The sequence below is a fragment of the Equus quagga genome, chromosome 9 (assembly GCF_021613505.1).
Source record: "Equus quagga isolate Etosha38 chromosome 9, UCLA_HA_Equagga_1.0, whole genome shotgun sequence".
Lineage (NCBI taxonomy): Eukaryota > Metazoa > Chordata > Mammalia > Perissodactyla > Equidae > Equus > Equus quagga.
In genome coordinates, this window is record NC_060275.1 from 93,095,945 (window position 1) to 93,118,333 (window position 22,389).

At 38.0% G+C, this 22,389-nt stretch overlaps 1 protein-coding gene across 2 annotated transcripts in view; it reads right to left on the reverse strand.

Moving 5' to 3' along the window:
* The window catches only part of SPEF2 (sperm flagellar 2), a 176,448-nt gene that overhangs the window by 125,257 nt on the left and 28,802 nt on the right, over positions 1 to 22,389 (reverse strand). Inside the window, exons 5-9 of one of the 2 annotated variants that reach the window (XM_046671896.1) lie at positions 20,346 to 20,486; positions 18,527 to 18,591; positions 13,856 to 14,042; positions 7,174 to 7,362; positions 786 to 973 (exon numbers count right to left, since the gene is read on the reverse strand). In XM_046671896.1, coding sequence (XP_046527852.1) covers positions 786 to 973; positions 7,174 to 7,362; positions 13,856 to 14,042; positions 18,527 to 18,591; positions 20,346 to 20,486 — 770 coding nt within the window. Of the gene's footprint in view, positions 1 to 785; positions 974 to 7,173; positions 7,363 to 11,472; positions 11,499 to 13,855; positions 14,043 to 18,526; positions 18,592 to 20,345; positions 20,487 to 22,389 lie in introns of those variants that run through there. The other variant, XM_046671894.1, reaches the window with a different exon arrangement.

The following is a 22,389-nucleotide window of genomic DNA, read 5'->3' on the forward strand; positions in this document are numbered from 1 at the left end:
GCTTTTAGCAAAGGACATAATGAAAAACAGGTCTATGAAGCCAGATGCTCCATTTGCTTAAAAGATGTTGCTGAGGATATTCTCCACTAGATCCACTACACCTATCAGTGTATGTTAGGTGAGGCCACATGAGAAAACTATTATTCTAAACTGAGTACCAAGAAAACATTTGTATTTTGTAAAGAACTAGAATGAAAAATGGAAATCATGTGACAGATTGTGTTTCCCTTTTTGCTTTGGCCACCAGGTAGCTCAGATAAAACCTGCAGCTCAGTTGCAGTAACTAGCAAATCTACTGCTGCCTGTATAACTGTGCTTCAAATCATCCCTTGTTCTTAACTTTCGACTGTAATTTGGATTTTCCTTTGTTCTTATTTTGGCATATTCTTCATATTTTTGTATTATTGAATATTTCCTTACAAATATGATGATTCCTTTTAGAAACAAGGTACAATGAAAATAAATAGATTTGATGATTAGTAAAATAATCTTTAAAGAATTTTAGGAAGTTCCCAGTATTTCAAATAAATTATCATAGCTGCCTTTGTAATTTATAGAGAATTTAGACACAAAGTTTAAACGTTAAAATACATACAAATTCCTCTCAAGTAAGGCTGGTCAGTGGGTGAATTAAGTCAGGAATCAAAGTATCCTGGCCCCCACTTCTTTTCATGAAGCATTTTTTCTCTCTTTACTTATCAATAAATTGTAGACACTTCACAATTTTATTCTTTCTTATTCTCTGAGGTGTCTCTAGTCTATTAATTATAAAAGACAATACTTACTTATTTGTCAACATTCGATAGTCTGCCACTTTAGTGGACAAATCAAGTATTTGATCCAAAATTTCGGCACACATTGAATAATGCTTTTGGTAACGAGCTTGAGCTCTTTCCACAGCAATCTGTTCATGAACTTCCTTCTCTCTGAGGGCTTGTTCTTCAGAATCAATCTTGGCTAGTTTTGCCAAAGCCTAAGAAGGCAAAGACATATCGTAAGTTACCATCATTGGTAGATTCAAATGAAAATAATGCTATTTCAATAGCCAAAAAAATCTCTAAATATAATGAAACCTCTTTTTACACCAGGAAAAAATTAATCATGAAAGAACACTTTCTCCTTAATACATTAAGTACTGAGAATGAAGGCCAAGACAATATTGGAAATATTCCACCCTTAGCTTATCAGTGAAACATAGTACAGACAAAAGTGGCCTAACCAGGGAACCAATGTAGATTAATAATAAATTGGATCTTAAGTGTTTAAAAAGAAGTCCTGATTTCACAGGTTGCAAATAATCAGTCGAAGATCACAGAGGAACAGGCAAGTCTGTGTCAGACCCCAAGCAAGGCTGGCCCCTTCGTACCCATCTCAGGAGCTGTAACGTGACACAGCTGCTCCGGCCAATGCCCTTTGTCTCTTCCTGGGAGAGTTCTAGCACAGGGATTCATATTTAGAAAATATTTTGGAAATTCCCTGATTATACTGGCTTGAGAATATCACATAATTGCCTACAAATGTTAAATGTGTTTAGATAACACCAAAACCATTTGCTCTTACAGCCTTAATAAATTGACAAAATTCATTCACAGAAACATCTATTTCTGCAGAAAGTAATGGAATACTTGTCCTCACTCTCAGCTTGGTTTGCGCTATTTTTTTGTTTAGGGAAATCTTTTCTCCCCACAAAATGCAAAGATCATACCCAGCCCAGTCAAGCTGAGAGTAAAACAATTCTCAACTAGTGAGATTCCAACGATCAAATGCAGTTTTTCAAATAGCTCTACCAGCTCCTCAAGAAATTCTACAATGTGCTAACCTGCTCCAGAAACAAGACTTGTCTCCTGTATCGGAACCCAGCGAGTGTAAGAGGGAGGTAAACTTGGGGCTTGGAGGAGGTGCGGTCGACTTCCAGCCCCTGCCTGTATACAGAAGTCTAGTACTAGCTGTGAGACTTTGGGCGAGTCCGAGCCTCCCCCCACCTCCAGTTCCTCAACATGAAGCCGGGATATTAACAAGGCATGACATTCACAGGAAAATTAACCGACCATGTTGTCAGAGCAAATATTTCTTACCGTGATACTATTCATGAATGATTAAGCGCACGACAACGGACCACTCATCTACTGAACCAAATGGCAGGTTGGTTGGTTTGTTCTATTGCTGTTTTATTGTGTTTGTTTATTTTTATTGGGAAAGGGTTGGGCTGTGTGACCTCTAAAGTCAATTCTGTACACTTGGCAAGTTTGGAAATTACACCAGAATTTGTCATTGTTATACTGCCTTGTAGGCTCTGTTTTCAGGGAGAAAGCATACAAATTAAGTCCAAAGTTTTATGGCCTGCTTCATGAAGTGGGCAGAGTTCAGTGGAAAGAAGAATCTGAGAGAATCGGAGGAGTTAGATGAGAATTTATGGAGAGAGTGACACTAAAATGGGTGGTGAGGTAGGTTTACCACAGAGTGCCTGTAAAGCATGTGGAAACATTGAGCATATGATGGGACCAAAACCTCAAAGGGAACAATGGAATGTCCCTAGCAGGAACAGAGCTTTCCCCCTCAGTGCTACTGTCGCGTCTGCCTCCCTCCCTCCCTTCCTCCTTCCATGCCTTTCTTCCTTCTTTCTAGCTCTCTAGTCATCTACCTCTACCCCCCAACCCTGTGCTAAACCCACCACAACTTCCTGTCCCATTACAGCAGAGTGAGTTGTAGCCCTAAAAAAAGAAAGTAGGAAAAGGAAAAAGGAAGTCTGTGGGAGATAGTACATCTCAGGGTTTACGCGCCTGGGCTCTGGAGTCTGTTAGAGCTGGCTGTGGCCCTGCTACACTACTGACAAGCTGCAGGACTCTGAGCTTCTGAGCTTCGTCTTCCTTATGTGCACCATGTAGATAAGGATAGTGTCCACTTTAAATGCCCATTGTGAGAATTATATATGCATGCAATGAACATCGGTCAATGCTTGACTCAAAGTAGCTCCTCAGAAAATGTTAAATATTATTGTAATTAATTATTATTATTAATAACAGCAGTTGGCACAGAAATTTGAAATCAGGAATGGTCTTGGTATAGAATAGATACCCAATTTCCTTAAAGGAAAAGATTAGCAGATTTAATCTGAGGGCAAACAAAAACTCCTTATGGTGAAAAACACAAAGTTCTTTCTCTCTGTCCCTTCTCCTTCTCTCTCTCTCTCTCTTTCTTTCCTTTTTTAAATGTGCCAGACATTGGTTAAGCCCTGGGGATAGAGTAGTGAGCAGAAGCAAACATGGTTCCTGTCCTCATACAGCTTATATCCAGTTGGAGAGGCAGTCAAAAAGCCATATAAATAAATGTATAATTACACACTCTGCTAAGTGTCACTAGGGAAAGACTGTGGTGTGGGGTACCCAACAGGTGGTTTGACCTAGGCAAGAGGTGGCATGTTCACGAAGCTCTGAAAGATGAGTATTAACCGGGGAAAGGTGCTTGGGAAGAGAGGGAAAGGTAGAAGAAATGACTTGTTCCAGGATCTGAGAGCAGGCCAGTGTGGCCAAAGTCCAGCGGATAGAGGGGAACAAGATGTGAGCAGAGGTCTGGTCAGTGGAAAGCCATGGATGAGCTTTTGAGTATGAGGGCAGTGTTCAAATCCGAGAGTCAAGAAGATTCCTCTGGCTGTAGAGAGTGGTTTGACAAGTGACAAATATGTGACGTTAGGGCTGGCCCGGTTGCTCAATGGTTAAGTTTGTACATTCCACTTCAGCAGCCTGGGGTTTGGGGATCCCAGGTGTGGACATGGCACTGCTTGGCAAGCCATGCTGTGGTAGGCGTCCCACATACAAAGTGGAGGAAGATGGGCATGGATGTTAGCTCAGGGCCAGTCTTCCTCAACAAAAAGAGGAGGATTGGCAGCAGATGTGAGCTCAGGGCTAATCTTCCTCAAAAAAAAAAAAATCTTATGTTGACAGCTACACGTGAGCTGGGATAGCTGAGGTCTCTGAAAACAGATGGAGCTTTTGTCTGATGACTGCAGTGTTTCCTTGATGACTTGGCCCTGTGACCTGGGGCACTGTGCATCTCTGTAGGCAAAGATGGTCTGTTGGAGTTCAGCGTAGGTTGTTTCAAAGAACATAAAGAATGGTATGCTCTTGTACATTCCAATTGTGGTTGCCAATTCATAGCCACTAAAAATAGATGAAAGAGATCATTGCAGTAGTAATCATAGAGACTGGGGTGGTGATGTTGACATGGAGAAAAATGGACAAATTGCAGAGATATTTAGTACATGAAGTCAGTAGCATATCATATATCACGTATCACTCATATCACATATCATATAAGTGATATGGGGGAGTGAAGGTGAAGCAGGCTCCAAGTGGGCCCTGCGGTGTTGAACATGTACAACTGAATAAATGGTAATGTCATTTGTTGAAAAATGGAACCTTGAAAAAGACCAGTTTAGTGGTAAAGGTCGTAAGTTCAGCTTTAGTTGAATTTAAGGTGTCTCTGAGATATATGAGTAAAGATGTCAAGAAGGCAGTTGAGCACAGTATCTACACCTCAGAGGGCAGAGGCATCAATTCATGAGTCCTCTGCCTATCGCAGTTTTCCACCGCCATGGTTGTGGAAGAGACTATCTGAGGAAATAACACAGAAGAGAAAAGACAGAGGCATAGGACTAAGCTTTAAGGAATGGTGACATTAAATGCTTCAGCATCAGAGGAGAATGAGCTTACAAAGAAGGCTGAGAAGGAGCAAGAAAGCAGGAGGAGAACCGGGAGAGCGTTTTCCACAGCAGCACTCAATAGAAAGTGACCACATACTGGCAAATTAATAATTAATATTAATAACATGAAGTATTATTAATAAGCTGTGAGGACCAGTAACAAACTTCAAAAATATTAATAAATTTAAGAGTACTTCCAGAATTCTCCCACCACAAACAATAAGAAAAATACCAGCACGGTAACAATTAAAGAAAAGCAACAATTTAAAAACCTCCTTTTTCACAAAAATGAAGCAGTAGAATGATAATGCTGTGCGGAATCAAAGGTATTTTGTTTGTTTAGTGAATGACACGTAAAAAGTAGGTGACAGTGTTCATTTGACAGATTTATTTGGCTCGTACTTATGCAGCTGCACTGTTGATGCAGGAGGTGATAAAGCCAAGGTTTGTGGAGGCAAACTGTGAAATCAAGTCATCTCTAAGGGACGGTGCCAGGGAAGCAGATACCTCAGCTTTAGGAAAAGGTAATCACATGAGAGGAAGGGATGGAATTTTTTCCAGGTGCTTCAGAACCTCACAGTTCTGGTCTCTGAGGCTGGCCTGCGTGTCCCAATCCTCTGAAGTCAGCTGAAGCTCAGTTAAAGAAAGAACAGGTAATGCACATCACAGTGGGACCAGTCCTGCTATAAACACTTTACTATTCTGCACTTTAATTGGGCTTGTACACATATTTTTCAAATAGGCACTCAGAAAAGTTAGCTAAACACATCATTTCTAATGTAATCAAACACCACTCAATCCATTCACATTTACTCTTGTCAACAAAGATGGATGAAACAATTATCTAGATATTTTAGCTCTTGAAGAAGACACTTGAAATCAGCGTGCGTGCAGCTCAGATTCATGGGGATACGGCTCCTCGCCCCTACGCCTAACATTTCAGCTACGGCTGTTCTACAAAGGCAAAAGCACCATTTTCCTGACTCTGGAGAATACAGTACCTTCCAAATGATATTTCTAAATATTTGCATAATTTTTACAAAAGCTGAATTTCATTTTCATGGAACATCACAATGAAAACCATGAAGCTGATAAATAGAGCATTGCCTTCCTATTTTCTGAAAGGTTTTCTCTTCTGCTTAGCCTGGTTTCATGAATATTTATCACAGCAAAGACAGGCTATATAAAATGCCATTCACATGAGCTTTGTATTTCTTCAACCAAATCTGGACTAATGGATTGAATAAATTTGAAATATCCCCCAAAGGAAAGAGACAAAAAGTAATCCATATAACCTATTGATAAAATAAATCTATTTTGGTTATTAGATCCCATAAAGACAATGAAAATATTAATTTATTAAATAATTAAAAGATAGGATATTTTGATTTTCAGAGCTATAAAAGGCCCTAGACACAATGACATCATAGTAGCTAAGAGCATACCTAGCACCCAGATCTTGGTTTCTGTATACCATTCTCAAACACAGTGAACCAGAGTACCCTAGATAAATGGTTTATTGTAGCTCTGAAAAGGAATAGTACAACATGGGCCTGGGAAATCTTGTTTTATCAGCAAGCAAGGAATTATTTATTAAAGACTAATGGTATCTTGTTAAAAAAAGGCAGCTTAAAAGTGCTCTCACTGCCTGAGGATATTCACCTGGAATAAACAATACCAATATCATTCTAGTAAACTTAGTGGACTTTAAAAAAAAGAAAGTCCTTCATCCATCTAGAAAAAAAGAGTAACGACTCAAGGAAATAAAAATTAGTTTATCATATTAATCTTTTTGATAGCAGTACTTTATACCTGAAGAAAATGGAATAATGTATTTAAGATATTCAAGGAAAGAAAATGTGAAGTAAGGATTTTATATACAGCAAAACTGATCATCAAGTATAACAGGCACATACTGTTACCAATTTACAGGAACTCAAGGAATATTGCTCCCATGAGCCCTTCTTGAGGAATCTACTGGAGAATGAGTTCCAGACAACCAAAATGACCAGAGAGACGTGGACATAAGGACTAGAGGTGAGCATTAAGTATTTGTAGAATCAACACTAAAGGGAGAGAGTATGGTATGCAGATGCTAATGTGCTGTCAACGTAGTATACAAAAATAAAAACGGGAGATAGCAGAGAGGTCCTATTAAAAATTAACTCTTACTGGGGCCGGCCTGGTAGCTTAGTGGTTAAGTTCGTGTGCTCTGCTTCAGTGGCCCGGGGTTCGCAGGTTCGGATCCTGGGCACAGACCTACACACCACTTATCAAGTCATGCTGTGGCGGCAATCCACAAATAAAACAGAGGCAGACTGGCACAGATGTTAGCTCAGGGCTAATCTTCCTCACAAAAAACAAAAATGTAGCTTATCAAGTGATCAACAACTAAATATACCTTCATTTACCTTGACTTGGTAGAAAGGATCAAAAGTAACCTTAGAAAGATTTTTAAGGGAGATATTGTTTACCGCTTCTCGATCAAGAGCATCCTGGAAATCTTTAAGTCGTCTTTCCTCATATTGTTTTTCTCTGAAAATTCTGTTTTGCCACAAAACTTCCTTTTCATGCCGAACGTGCATGAGCTGCACGGCGATCCTGCGCTCCTGCTGGGACTGCCGCATCAGCCGGTTAATCAGCTGCTCCTCCCGATAAGCCTCCTGAGAACACCATTGGAAGAGCCAATTATTTGCCAAGGTGATGTCCAAATTTCCCATTGGGCTAAGAAGCCTATACATAAATAATGTGTAAAAGGCATAGTATTTATCTACATCAATTTCTGCCATTTGATTTAAATTTGAACATGTCAAGAATCGGGTTATAAAAATGAAAATTTCCAACCAAGGTTGTATAATTTTGGTATCTAGAAGCATTATGGTCTTGCAACTCACATTTATTTTAAATGAATTATTACTTCTTTTGAAATCCGATCACAAATAAATCAGGTGATTGTTTTCAAGGTTTTATAAACAAGGGATATAATTCTACACTTATAAGGATGTTTTTATAAATTTGGAATTGTGCTATACATACTCTTAACATAAATACTAGCTGTAAAAACAAATGGAGAGGGGGCTGGCCCAGCGGCATAGTGGTTGGGTTTCTGTGCTCTGCTTTGGCAGCCTAGAGTTCACGTGTTTGGATCCCGTTCATGGATCTATACGCCACTCATCAGGCCATGCTGTGGTGGCATCCCACATAAAATAGAGGAAGACTGGCACAGATGTTAGTTCAGGAACAACCTTCCTCACAACAATAAAAATAAGAATAAAAATTTTAAAAATGAATGGAGATGTTGTCTGACTGAAGATGGCAGATCTGATTGGTTTCCAGCAGGGACATCTCAATACCTGGGTGAGGAAAAGCTGACAGAACGGGAGGACTGGAGAAGAGGCTAAGGAGAAATGACCTATTGCTTATCTTAGAAAATCTGAGTGGTTATAATCCAAAAGAGAAACTAAATGCAGTCTCTTGGCTTTCTTGGCTATTTTAAGACAATCGAAGAGGAGACAGTAGGTGAGCAGTAGAAAGTATTAAACTGGGAATCAGAGGCCTTGACCCCTGCAGCCTCAGTGGTACCATTTATTGGTGTGTGGCCATGGGCAAGTAACTCACAATTTCAGGACCTATTTCTTGACAGATAAAATGAGGGGTTTAGGTGGAAGATGATCACCAGAGCCCCTTCAAGCTCTCTCCCCCTGTCTAAACAGAGACATCCTGTGGAAGGTGATGGTAATTACAGTTCTCAAGAGGAAAGACAGAAGAAGACTGAAACACTGGAGTTGTCTATTTAACACTCAACAATCAATTACTTAGCAAGAAAATCTAGCATCATCAATGACACTGTTTCAAATCATCTCTCCCACTATGAGATTACGGGAGAAATACTATCTATTTTTTCCGCAATCAAGATATAAATAACAATAACACTCTATGGTAACTGCCAAAACCTGAACCTGGAAATTACATTAAAATGTAGATTAAATCAAAGTTCAACTGAAAATAAATAAGAATTTTTTTCTGTTTGTAACATAGATAAAAAATAAAATCATCAACAACTTTGAAACTTCATGTCTCATCTAGTTATAAAATCCTAGAAGCTTTAATGTTAATCATTTGTTTCCTTTTGAGATCCAATAATAGAGGTGAGGCAGAATGTAAAAATGGCCACAAGTTCTCCAGTTTTCTTCATCCACAGTCTTTCAATGTTATCCTGCAGATATTCACATCAAAAAGTAGACTCTATTTCTCCACTCCTTAAATAGGGGGTATGAGGGTGACCATTGACTTGAATTGACTAATGCGACATGAGCAAAAAAAAAAAACCCATAAAACAAAAACACTTGGGATATGACTTTCTTAATTCTCTTGCAAGCCCTGCCACTGCCACCACATTTTCTGGTCTGCTAGAAAATAAGAGACCATACAGAGAGAGGCACCAATCTTCCCAGCTGGACCTGATGATGCTCTCATAGGTCAGCCAGCCCCAGCCAACCTGCCAGCTGACCAAAGACGTCTGAGTGAGGCCAGCTGAGCCCAGCCCAAACTTCCTACCACATTCTGGGATGGTTTGGGATACATAAGGCCCAATCACAACCATATTTTTAAAAAATATAACCTTGATTTATTATTCCAAATGAATTCTATATTTAATATAGAATATATTCTATATTTGGCTGTGTTTACAGGGGAAGGCAATTTAGTTGTCGAGATGAGATGTGGTCATTCTGACTCTCATGAAGAACAAACTGGACTGGTCCAGATGTGTTTTGATTAGTGTTTGGATGACAACACATTATGATCAAAAAGGGAAAAGGAAAAGGAAATTACTGTTGAATGGCTGAGTCCATGCTATGTAAATGAAGCTTCAGTATGAAGAGCCATCAAGTGCATTAAGACCTGCACCCAAAAGTTGAGTGGAAAGATGATTTATTTTTTTGTTCCACTGTACAAGTAGTTCATGTTTTAGAAATAGACTTTTTCCCAAAATTCCCCTGGAACGTTGGATATATTTTCTCATAGGAAGAATGATACAAGTTGTGGTTAGGTGCTTACAGCAGCCTACAGATGTCTAGTTAATGAAACTTGAAATAGATAGTTATTTTAAAATCTACTTTTTAATCATCTAATTTTCATAATTTCTAATTCTTCTAATTAAAAGAGAGACTACCACACTAAATGAGTAAAGAAATGTGAATCTGAAGAAATAACCTTTTAGCACAGAGAGATGGAAGAGTTATTCTTTCAATTTTTCACTAAAGAAGGAGTGAATCCATGGACAGTTTCACTTCTTTGTGCTTATACAAATCCTGTCTTTCCCTTCATTTAACAGATACATTGAGCAGACCAGATGTAGATAGATGAATAAAGGAAGTATCTTCAAATGGTCTTTCATATTTTAGACATGTAGATCTGCCCTATACATTCACAACTCGATGAATCACCTTCCTCCCCAAGGCTGCTCCTCTTATCATCTGCCATATCACAGCCAATGATATGTCCATCCACCCAGCTGGTCAAGCTAGACATCTGGCCTCTCAGCCCACTTTTTCACTCCCCTGTGTCTGATGAATCATTGAGTCTTATTGATTTTACCTCTAAAATAGCTCTTGAAGCCACTTCTCTCCATCCCCATTGCCACTACCCTTAAACCAGGATAATTTCTTACCTAAATTACAGCAACAGCTATAATTCGTTTTGCCCTCATGTAATCTATTCTCAAAACTAAAGCTAGAGTGATCTTTGTAAAGGCAAATCTGACCTTGTCACTCTTGTGGCCCTTTGCACTCAAGATAAAATTTCCTATTCCCCTCTATAACTTATAAGGCTCATTATGATTTGGCCTCTGGTGACTCCTGCTAAATGACATATTAGTCCACGAAAAGCGCTGAGGCTTTCCCTATGATGGAAACACACTTTACCTTCTACCACTTCAGCCTCTGTTGGAAACTAACCCTTAACCCCACCTCATCACAATCATCTCCACCTTCAATTAGCTAACTCTGAACCCCTCCTCATGCTTCTGTGTTATCATCCTCTAGAAAACTTCTCTGAACTAAGCCAGGGCTGGACTTCCTTCCCATGTGTCACCTGTCCCGCCCAATACCTTCACTGCCCCTTCACACTCTACTGTAGTTGCTTGTCTATAGATCTTCCTCCAAACAGTAAGTCTGTGAGAGCAGGTTCCTCACTATTCTTGTTCACTGCTGTATCCTGGACCTAGGACAGGTACCCAGAGCATAGAAGAGGTTCAGTAAATATGTGATCAATGTAAGAGTTCATCAGTTATTCTCAAACTATAGCTGCATCAAAACACTTAGAGGGCCTGTTAACATAGATGGCTGGACCCCAGCCCAGAGCTGTGATTTGAATTTCTGATTCAGCAGGTCTGAAGTGGGGCCCAACTATTCACATTCCTAAAAGTTTCTAGGTGATGCTGATGCTCTTGGTCCAGGAACCACACTTCGAGAACCGCTGGAATAGACTAATGAACAAACTGAGAGGACTAACAACTTTTCCATGTTATTCTCATTAAGAAGTCCCTTTTTGATAATCTCAATAGATGCAGGAAAAACATTTGAAAAATTCAGTATTCTTTCATGATAAAAATTCTCAACAAATTAGGTATAGAAGGAATGCAACTCAGCATAATAAAGGCCATATATGACAAACCCACAGCTAATATCATACTCAACGGTATGATGTTAAAAGCTTTCATCTTTTGACCACTCTTCTAAAATCAGGAATAAGACAAGGATGATCACTCTTACCTCTCCTATTCAACACAGTACTGGAAGTCTCAGCCAGAACAACTGGCAAGAAAAAGAAAGGAAAGGCATCCAAATCAGAAAAGAAGTAGTAAAATTGTCTCTGTAGATGACATGATCTTATATACAGAAAACTCTAAAAACTATTAGAACTAAAAACCAAATTCAGTAAAGTTGCAGGACACAAAATCAACATATAAAATCAGTTGTGTCCCTATACACTTAACAATGAACTACCTGAAAAAAAATTAAGAAAATAATTCCATTTATAACACATCAAAAATAAAAAAATATTTAGGAATAAATTCAGCCAAGGAAGTAAAAGATCTGTCCACTGAAAACTATAAAATACTGATGAAAGGAACTGAAGAATACATAAATAAAAGGAAAGATACCCCACATTCATGGATTGGAAGAATTAAAATGTCCATAATATCTAAACTGATCTACATTTTCAATGCAATCCCTATCAAAATTCCAATGGCATTTTTCACAGAAATAGAAAAACAATCCTAAAATTCATATGGAAACACAAAAGACTTCGAAAGCAATCTTGAGCAAGAAGAACAGAACTGTAGGCATCACACTTTCTTATTTCAAAATATATTACAAAGCTCAAGTATTCACAACAGTATAGTACTGGCATAAGAATAGACATATAGACCAATGGAACAGAAAAGAGAGCCCAGAAATAAATCCACACATGTATAGTCAACTGATCTTCAACAAGAGTACCATGGCTACACAATGAGGAAAGGACAGTCTCTTCAACAAATGTTGCAGGGAAAACTAGATATCCACATGCAGGAGAATGAAAATGTACCCTTATCTCACACCATATACAAAAATCAACTCAAAATGGATTAAAGAATAACACATAAGACCTGAAACTATAAAACTACTAGAAGAAAATATAGGGAAAAAAGTTTCTTGGCATTGGTCTAGGCAATGATTTTTTTTTGTATATGACCTCAACAGTACAGGCAACAAAAGCAAAAATAGACAAGTGGGATTGCATCTAACTAAAGAGCATCTGCACAGCAAAGGAGACAATGAACAGAAAGAAGAGATAACCTATAGAATGGGATAAAATATTTGCAAACCATAAATTTTAGTTAATATCCAAAATACATGAGGAACTCAAACAACTCAATAGCAAAAAATCAAGTAAACCAATTAAAAAGTGGGCAAAGGACTTGAAAAGATATTTCTCAAAAGAAGAAAAACAAACGGCCAATAGGTATATGAAAAGGCACTCAACATCACTAATCATCAGGGAAATGCAAATCAAAACCATAATATGATATCACCTCATACCTATTAGAATAGCTATTATCAAAAAAAAAAAAGAAAGAAAATGTGCTGGCAAGGATGTGGAGAAAAGAGAACCCTTATATACTGTTGGTGAGAATGTAGATTGGTACAGCTAACATGGAAGAGAGAATGGTGGTTCCTCAAAAACTTAAAAATAGAACTACCATATGACCCAGCAATCCCACTTCTGGTTATATATACAAAGGAAATGAAATCCGTATCTCAAAGAGATATCTGCACCCCCATGTTCATTGCAGCGCTAGTCACAATAGTCAAGATACAGACACAACTTCAGTGTCTATTAATGGATGAATGGACAAAGAAAATGTGTTATATATACACAATGGAATATTATTCTGTCTTACAAAAGAAGGAAATCTAGTCATTTGTGACACATGGACGAACCTGGAGGCCATTATGCTAAGTGAAATAAACCAGATACAGAAGGACAAATACTGTATGATCTCACTTACATGTGGAATCTAAAAATATTGAACTTATAAAAGTAGATTTTAAGTGTTCTCACCAAACATAAAAAAAATGGCAACTATGTGAAGTGATGGATGTGTTAATTAGTTTGATTATGGTAATCATTTCACAACATATACACACATCAAAACATCATGTTGTACACCTTAAATATATACAATTTTTATTTGTCCATTATACCTCAATAAAACTGGAGAAAAAAGTTCCCTTTTACCTCCAAAAGTAACAATAGATACATATGGTCAACAGATTTTAGATTCCTTTTTGGTCAGTACTTTTTTTATTTTGGTAAAATATACATAACATAAAGTTTACCATTTCAACCATTTTTAAGCGTACAATTCAATGGTATTAAGTACACTCACAATATTTTACAACCATCACCAGATTTTAGCTTCTTTAGTAAATGTTTTATGTAGGTTTTTTTTTTCTGAGTCTATCTGCTATTAAGATGTGAGGATGTGCCACTGATATTTGATTCAGAGTGGCAGATAATACAAATATACATATGTGTGTGTGTATAAAAGACTACATTTTGTACAATTTCCAGCACTATTATTTAACCAACATCTAAATGTATTACCTCTTGTGCTTCGTGGGCTATTAACTGATCCATTAACAGTCTCCGTCGTCTTTTCTCCCTTTGCTCTCGTGCAAAAGCATCTTCTTCAAGGCGCTTTTGGATTTTTTTAATGTAGTCATCATCCGAATAAGTGTTTAACAAATCAGCAGTTGTCTGACCTGCTGTATCTAAAGAAGTCTTGGATGCACTAAGGACAATAGTTTTTATTTAGTTTTTAAAAATAATTCAATCACATGCCACTACTTGCGATTATGAAGGAAGATGAGAGGAGAAGGCTCCCTTAAGTTCTCTGTTACTAATACAAGCATTAAAGCAAATACTAGAACTTCAGTGTGACACCCATCGCTTATCAATCGATTCCATTCGCCTCACCCCATTTCTGCTCACTATATCTTAGCATAGTCTTCTTTCTAGGTCTATCACCTACTTGTTCTTTTACTTCTTACGATCTTCACTGTACCCAGAGATTCTGGATTTCTCTCCATCTTCTTCCTGCTGGCTCTAGGCCTCTTGCCTCCACTGTTGTGAGTCAACAGTAGACACAATACCAATAACTCAAGTGTCAGGGAAGGCACACCTCTACAAGAGTCGGCCAGGTACACTAACGTCAGGACACTGAGAGTACTTCCAAGGATAGTTCCATCCACTACAACTCTCCTCTCCCCTATGCAAATGCAAGTTGCTCTATGAACTCCCACTAACTTTCTGACTGCTCAGGGCAGGGGCCCAGCTCTTACTGGAGGCCCTGCTGTGGAAAGCTGACTTGCTCATGGTGCCACACTTGCAAGCACAGGTCTGACCTAGCCTCTTGCTCAAGTCCTGGAAACCCAAATGAGAAGACCTACTTCAGGGTTCTTATCCTACCTCATGTCCAAAATTAAAGGATCAAGAAGAGTCTGGTGGTCTCACCAACAGAAAGAAAACACACTCAATTTAGTGAGAGAAATGCTGGCTTAGTACAGAATTTATACATTCATTCAAAAGTTATCTTTAAAAGTAAAAGATATATTTTTATGTGTAAGAAACAAATAATTAGTTCTCATCTGCATATCTCTTTAAAAAACAAGCAAAATACAATCATACAATGGTATAAGATATATCATAATGTTACTTGCTAAGAAATAATGAATTTTAACATGATCTTTTTTTAATGTTTTAAGTTATTAACATATTTGGTTTGAAATATAACTTATAATCTTATTCAAAAGACAAGGACACATTCTTATGGAGTATAAGGACTAAACGGTCATCAATTCTCATATGGACAGAAGTACTCTTGCAAAAGCATAGTTAATTCATGTTTAATGAAATAATAATTATATATTTATAGTACAGATCATATTGTATTATAGTTCAGTATTTGTAGGTTTGCTGCTCCCAGCTGAATTCTGAGCTCTTTAGAAAAGTATCCTATTTTACTCCTCTCTGTATCTTGCCTTGTAGTCCTGACATGTAGCTGATGTCTGCTAAGTTTCAAATACTCACTAAGAAGCACTGTACAAGGATAATACAATTTTAAAAATCACACATTGAAATTTTAGTTATTTTATGAGCAGGAGTTCAATCTTCAATTGTATTCTGTCAGTGAGAGTCATTGAGCAGAAACTGTAGCTCCCAAAGCCTCAGTGAGATCAAAGACAAAGTGTGACCCTATTTATTTATTAAGATTTAGTACAATTAAGTATTGATAAAAATTGTGTGGTATAACTTTTTTAGATCACTCATCAAAATTCTTACTATATTTTCACTTAAATGTGTTGTTTAAAAGCCTTTGCGTTGGATTGAGCATGAATAGCTTTCCCAACACTGTATTTAAGCTGCCAACAATATACTTAACATATTGCTTCTCCTTTATTTATCAATCAGTCTGCCCATCCATCCATTCATCTACTTGCTGTCTCATTCCAATTAAGGTCTGAAGAAAGTGACATGATATTTACTTGAATAAATATTCATTTTACTAGGGTGTGTGTTTCCTGAGGGCAATAACTATGTTTTCTTTATATCTGTTTGCTTCTCAGCCCTCCATAGAATTAGTAATTGTATGTGTATGAATTAATAGTAATAGGAACCTTGGCCAAATTTGTATATATAAAAAAAGCTGTTGGTAGGAAGAGCCTAAGGTAAATCTGTGAATCCAAATGTCAAATGACAGCAGCCAACAACCTTAGCTAAGGGAACAAATGGCAGACAGCATTTATCATTTGTCTTAAAAAATAAAGAAACTGTACAGAAAACTGTGAGGAAAAAGCAGCCAAGGGAGCTTGTGCATTGCTCTCCTGGAGACATCGTTTCATTCTTCCATAAAAGAAAACAGATGGACTCTGAGGTGAGGTCCTGAGGAACTGTTTCAGTAGCAGCCTTGAAAGAGGCAGCTGCAGAAACTGCTCCTCAGGATCAACCTATGAGTAGATTTTAGTGCTTTCTGACATCAAGTAGTGTGAAACTGCTGAAAGAACCCGGAACAGGCTTGATTCTAAGATAAGAATTCAGAAAGAACTAAAAAAGTAGTGACTAATAAAGAGGCTAAAGAAAGCCATATTGTACCATAGCTTTCGCTTTCTTTGAGAGTTTGCTCCAGACCAGTGTCTGCCGATAGCTTTTACTTCGGGGCCATCAGAGAAAATGCTCCTTGTGCAGCACCCTGTAAGGGATCTGGAGTCTCAGACGAGGCTGCTCACAGCCAAAAGTGACTGGTCCAGGGACTCAGGCTGCCCGAGGCCCTATCCTGCAGCTCTGAGAAGTGAGGATGTCTACAGCTCATGGCCCCCAAGTGGGAAATCTCTGGCAAGCCCAGGGGGAGGCCTCTGCAGAGAAAGAACCTGGGACAGGCACTGCTATTTCCTTCCCTTTTTCCTCAAAACAGAGCCCCGATTTTATTCAGGAAAACAAAGCACCCAGCTAAAGACTACATTTGTCAGCCTCCCATTCTGTTAAGTATGGCCACGTGACTGAATTCTGGCCAATAAGATGTAAGCAGAAATGTTATATGGGACTTCTGTGAAGGCTCTTCAAAGGAGCTATTTCAGATTGGAGATATCCACTTTTTGTCTATCCTCCTTCCTGATATCTGAAACATGGGCCAAATGAGCCCCAGCAGCCAGCTTGTATTGTGAATGTGACTTTGAGGACAAAAACCACACAACAGGGCAGCTGAGCTAAAGGAAAGCCTCAGTCCTTGATGACCTTGGAGCTGCAATGCAAGCCCAGGGCTGCTTACATTCTCATTTCTATTACACAAAAGAGAAGTAAACTTCTATCCAATTTAACTCACTCTTGTTTTGGGGTTTCTAAAGCTAACTGACGGAGAGACTAGGTTCAGGTTGGGTTGGCAAAGGTTATAGGGAGCAGGGGGAATGTTTGCAGCTGTATTGTATAGGCATGATCTTTAAAACATTTAATAACTGACACGGCAAGGACACCAATCAATCAAATGGATGCTGGTGCAGGGATTGGAAGATGCTGGTGTGCTTGGTGTTAATTCTGGTTGCTAAATTATGTAGATATGGAGGGGTCCCAGGAAAGGGGCCAGCCATAGAGCTACAGGGAATGCCATTCCCCAAGAAGTAACAAAGTGTTTTAATATTTTAAGATGGTCGTTCTGGTGGACACCATCTGTTTATCCCTCAGAGCATGTGGCTGGTGAGCTGAGTGAATGAGTTGGAAGAAATGCAGTGGTTTCGTGGACCAAGGATAGGGTGGGTGTGGTGGGGTTCAACTGGCAGCTGCATGTGAGAGTAGGCTTGGATTGCGGGGTTTCTTTCGGAGTTGGGGCAGCACTGGGGGTGGGAGTCAGAATAGGGCATCAGGAGTTTCTGCAGAGGGTAGAAAGAAAGGTAATGTATGTATTCCCCATTTTGCTTCATGTTCCTTCCACACCTGACTTCCTTGCCATTTCTTCTTCTAGCTTTTTCTTATTCCTCCTCATTTGACTCTATTATCTTCCCTCATAAATATTAATATGGAACTGAAATATCTAATTTGCATCTGTTTTTCTTCTTTAACAGATTTATTTCATATTCCATAAAATATAAATGAGTAGGGTTTGGATATTTTCCATTTAAAAATGCAGAACTCAAGTAGCTCCTACATATGTGCTCCCTGATTGATTATTTTCTGTGAGTGAATGACCCCCAGTAGGAAACAAAAAGGGAGGGAATCCTTATCTTTAAGCAAATGAAGCCCATTAACTGGGGACTTTTTGCAATGAACTCACCAAACTGCCTGTCTCAGTGACATTCGGTCAATAAATTCATTCAACAACTCTTTACTGCTGGTCCCTGTGCTAAATGCTGAGGAGGCAACGTGACAGAAACCAACTAGAGTCTACCAAGACTTCACTGTGACAAATTTAAACTAATGGTAACTTGAAACAATTTTAGTGACTGTTTAAAAATGTGTGTGAACTTAGAAGAATAAGCAGAGCATAGAAAAATAAACTTCACATCTCACAGTAGCCACTTTCCCTCTTGATCTTTACCAAAGTTGTTAATGAATAAGTAATCTCAATCTTAGCTCGTTTATCTTCCTTCATATAATGTCTTAATGAAGATTCGACCAAGTGAAACCAGCTTTGGAAGAGCTAGTCCAGATAAACTAATTGTAAATATTCAAAACTTATAGGTAGAACAGAATGAAGTTTTATGATTATTAAAATAGTTTACATCCCACCTTTCTTTGGCCTGGAGATCCTTTTTTATTAATGCTTCAAACTTCTTAATCTCATTGGCCACATCCTTTAAAGAAAATTCATTATCAGTTTTCCACCTCTAAAAACCACTGAAAATCTTCAGTTACCATATTCATTCAAGTTTATAAAGTGACAGACTCTACTAATTTGAGCTAATTAGGAGGCAAGATATAAAAAGCTGCATTCTACAACACTTTCATAATTTTTATTTGTTACTTTTAGAATAGGCTAAATACACCTAAAAGAATCTGAAAATTGCCTAACCTAAATCACTCAGTTCACAATTCTAGTTCTGACAGTGCATCAAAGGGCATTTAATGAGAATGAAGATTATCAGAGTTAGGCCATGCATTCTTTTTTTTTTTTTAAAGATTTTATTTTTTCCTTTTTCTCCCCAAAGCCCCCCAGTACATAGTTGTATATTCTTCGTTGTGAGTCCTTCTAGTTGTAGCATGTGGGATGCTGCCTCAGCGTGGTTTGATGAGCAGTGCCATGTCCGTGCCCAGGATTCGAACCAACGAAACACTGGGCCGCCTGCAGCAGAGCGCACAGACTTAACCACTCGGCCACGGGGCCAGCCCCTAGGCCATGCATTCTTGAATGCAATTCTTTTAAATGAAAACAAGCATTTTTGGGATATAAATATTTCTTTAAAAACCGTTGTCGTTGTCTCAACTGTTTTAAACATTTCTTGCACAACCTTATTCACACTATTAATTTGCTCTCTGGAAACTAATTTTAGCTCATCCTGTCTACGCAAATTCTTATTAATAAACTTTAATCAAATCAGGGAAATACAGGAATTAAATACTTTACTAAAAGGGAGTCAGAAAAAAGCCTCTGTGGGTGGTATTTTTTAGAATCCAACTACAGAATTTTTTAATATTAAAAAAAAGAAATGTGGATTAATATAAAATGCAATGGATTGAGAAATTAGAGAAACTTGTCAATTTCTGCTTTACCAGAACTGTGAACTTGGGTAAAACATGTCAGCTTTCTGAGACTGAATTTCCTTATCTACAAAATGGGAAAAATAGCACCCTACTTAGCAGAGTCACTTATAAATTAAAGATAATGTGAAGTACCGAACCCACAGTCTGACATATAGCAGATGCTCAATAAATGGTAGCTATTAATCTTTTTCTTAGGTCATGGGAGAGAACATCATTAACAAGCATTGTAGCAGTATGCAGTACAGACTGAAGGAATCAGTATCAAAATGTAGTAGTATCGCTCCCTCGTGAAATATAATCAGATTGTATCCTATTGGAATAATTGACAGTTGGTATGGTCTAGTAAAATATCACCAGTGTGGGTATCTTAAATTTAAATATACTGATAACAGCCAAATAACTTAACATTTCTAGGATTCATCAGACAATAGTATAGCATAGTGAAGAGGAACTGAGTAAAAATATATAGTAGAAATGGCACATACGAGGTATGTGTACCTCAGCTGGCTTCTGTTCTACTCATGGGAGTCATGACCCATTACAAGAACACCCATTCTGGTCTAATTTGCTGGTGATCACAGAATTCTCAACACAGGAGTCCAGACAGGTACTGTCATTTAACAGGAGTTTGCCATCCCTGGCCTACAGCTACATTCTCTGTTTCTGAACAAATAACAGTATCAAATGGATTGGATATGCAAACAGTAGAGGAGTTTAAATGAGATGGGACAATGCCAGAAATAATCTGAAAAGAACATAAGAAGTTTTGGGAAGTCTCTATGTTTTAAGGGAAAAACCATTCTTTCATTAACATAACACAACACAATATTAAAGGATTATCACTTACCTCTGCCTCTTTTTTCTTTTTCATCATTTTTTGGGCCTCAAGTGCTTTTAGAGTACGATTTGATGCAGGCTTAGGAATCTGTATGATAGCTGCTTGGATTTTGGCCATTATTTCATTTTGTCGTCTTCTACTCAAGCGTTGCTGAATATTCCATACACATTAGTTTAGTTATTCAGTTCATCGCAATAACAGGCAATGTTATACACTCATAGGTACGCATATATACAATTTTTTGACTGAAATTTTCAAAACTCAGCAATTAACCAATGGACTACATGTCACAACCATATAATGTTAGGAAGCAGGTGTCAATATGACTTATTTTTAAAAGTATGATATTAAGCACAACTTTGGAATCCCAACTTATGCCTATCAAATGTGTGTATTTTCATTCTGGGTGATGATATTAAAATGCTAATACAGGTATCTCAAATACAAAGAGGAGTATAATTCTTTCCCTTGTTCCACCTTGATGACATGCCCAAAAACGGGAAGAGAAAGTTCTGTCTCTGAAGACGGTCTGAAGAGAAAATTCAGTCTAGGAGATGGTCTCCAGGAGTGCTCCTGGGGAACCCAGAAGAAATGACAAGCTTCCCCAAAACTCAGTCACACTTAAACAATGAGTTCAGAGATTCTCTAAAATATTGAATTAACACTAAACTACGTGATATCATTATTGGATCATCTCTTCTCCATGTAGGCAGTAATTATTTAAGAAGAATATAAGCAGGAGGGCATAATTGAAAGAAAAAAACAGTAAATCAGATAAAATATTTTAAAAATAATAGATTCAAGATGTAACAAGTGAAACTAATCATGACTTTACTACTAAAGCATTATATTGGAAGTGATAAGATCATTAGTTCCTACATCTAAAGATAAGAAACTTCAATTCACCAGTAAAAGTCAGAAATTGTAAATAATTCTAAAATTTTCTTTAATTCACTTTCCAAAATGTGATTTAATCTAACTGCAATGTGTTTATCTTTCTTTCGAAAGAAAACCAGGAAAACAAAGTCTCTCCCTTTTGTCCTATTTGCTTCCTATCATTTTTAACATAATTTATTTCAGAATATTTAATGGTGTCAGATTTTGTTTTTCCCAGCTTTCTTTGGAGACTTTCTGCATTAGACTTGGTATATCAAAGTTGGACAGGCTGGTTCCACATAAACTAGAGTCCCAGCACTCAGTCTCATCTTAAACACTACTTTAGGAGTGCCTTGTCTCCTTATCATGCAATGCCAAGGGCAAGCCTAATCCTGTATCCACTCTCTGGCAAGGAATGGGATCATAAGATCTTCTAGAGTGTCTCTGTCTTTCCCTCCCTCCTCATAAGGAGTTGACTACATTCAGAATATGTTAATTTCTTATCATTCTAAATATATGAGCTTAAAAAATTATTTACAGCACAATGAAAGAACTATAACTCTTTTGCCTGTAGTTTACACATTCCATATACCCAGCCATCTAAAATTCTCTTAAAAGTCTTTAATGATTCCTCACACCATTGTCTTCTCATGTCCTTAAAGGCAAAGGAGATCATTAAAGATTTTCAAAGAAACATGAGAAGCAGCAAGGAGTTAGTCAAAGCACTTCAAAAAGGGCTAGGAAGATGTTAGGAGATGTTTAAGGGGGTTGGAAAAGGAAGCAAGCAGAGAATCACCCATATTGCCAGTAGAGGAAAAATGGGGAAGGGTAGAAAGACCAAAAGGTTGCCAAAGAGTGAGAAGAGAGGGGAAAATGTCTGCTCTTGATGAAAAATCATTGCATCTCTTAGAGATGGCAATGGTCATAAGCCTTCGCTGGAGCAGCTAGTAGCAACCCCCCATCACAAAAGCATACGAAGCATTAATTTTTACCAGACAAATTAAAGAGATCTGCCACTCTAGAGAACAGCAGTTCTTATTCTGAGCCACAAGTAGAGGTGACAGTCAGCAAGATGGGGGATGGAGAAAAGGGAAAAGTGAGGGAGAGAAAGGTGAGAGCAGAGCAGAACATGAGTCACGGATAAGGAACACGCAACATGTGCTACATTAATGACTAT